We start from the raw sequence: 805 nt of genomic DNA on the forward strand, positions 1-805 counted from the left end.
GGAACAGGGAAAAGATGATGAGTTGAGGCATTCTGGATTATGTGACAGAAGGAAGAACTGGCAGAACAGACAGGCGAAGATGGCAACCCCCTTGTCTTATTTCAGGGACTGTGGTCCCCTCCCTCTGGGATAGAGAACACCGCCTCATGTATACTCAACTGTTGCTTAGCCTTGCTCTGGTGTAAGTCTTCATCAATGCGTTCTTGTTCTTCTGGAACAGAGCATCTCCTGTAGTATAGTGAGGAAATTATCTTTTGGAACCAAAACATGGTCCTAGCTTTTACTCTTTACTTCCCTTATGACTATTATAGAGCAGCTTAACAATTGAGTTACATTCTACAGTTTGGATCCCATTCACACTATACAAGTTGGCTGTATGTATAGCACAGAGAAGGGAATCCCAGAAAGATGAAAGTCAAAACTGCAAAAATAAATAAATAAATAAATAAATAAATAAAAATGTATTCAGTGGCCACAAGTAGACCTGAGAAGATGACAAACAAGAACTAATACCGATTGGAGACTGTACTGTAGTCGCTTTCCAAGGGAGTGAAGTGGCTTAGAAAGCTCTGTCTTGGATAAGTGTAAACAAAGATAAAACAACACAGGCAAAGAAAGAAAACGTTCAACAAGGAACGTCTACTAGTCTATCCCGTAAGCTGACTACACAGTCTCATTTCCTCTGCATAGAAAGTGCTTAGGTACATGTGGAGACTATGAGGGGGTGCTTCCAAATCAGACCTAGCCTTCATTCATTTACTTTCTTCCATTTTGGACATATTTCCTAAAAGCAAACTCTATTGGA

At 40.2% G+C, this 805-nt stretch overlaps 1 protein-coding gene across 2 annotated transcripts in view; it reads right to left on the reverse strand.

The window, feature by feature from the left end:
* Morc4 (MORC family CW-type zinc finger 4) overlaps positions 1-805 on the reverse strand; it is a 48,340-nt gene that overhangs the window by 15,153 nt on the left and 32,382 nt on the right. For both annotated transcript variants that reach the window (XM_031368645.1, XM_031368652.1), the window contains exon 12: positions 160-228. In XM_031368645.1, the coding sequence (XP_031224505.1) occupies positions 160-228 (69 nt within the window). The remainder of the gene's footprint in view (positions 1-159; positions 229-805) is intronic.

Source organism: Mastomys coucha, chromosome X, assembly GCF_008632895.1.
Source record: "Mastomys coucha isolate ucsf_1 chromosome X, UCSF_Mcou_1, whole genome shotgun sequence".
In the NCBI taxonomy this organism is placed as follows: Eukaryota; Metazoa; Chordata; class Mammalia; order Rodentia; family Muridae; genus Mastomys; species Mastomys coucha.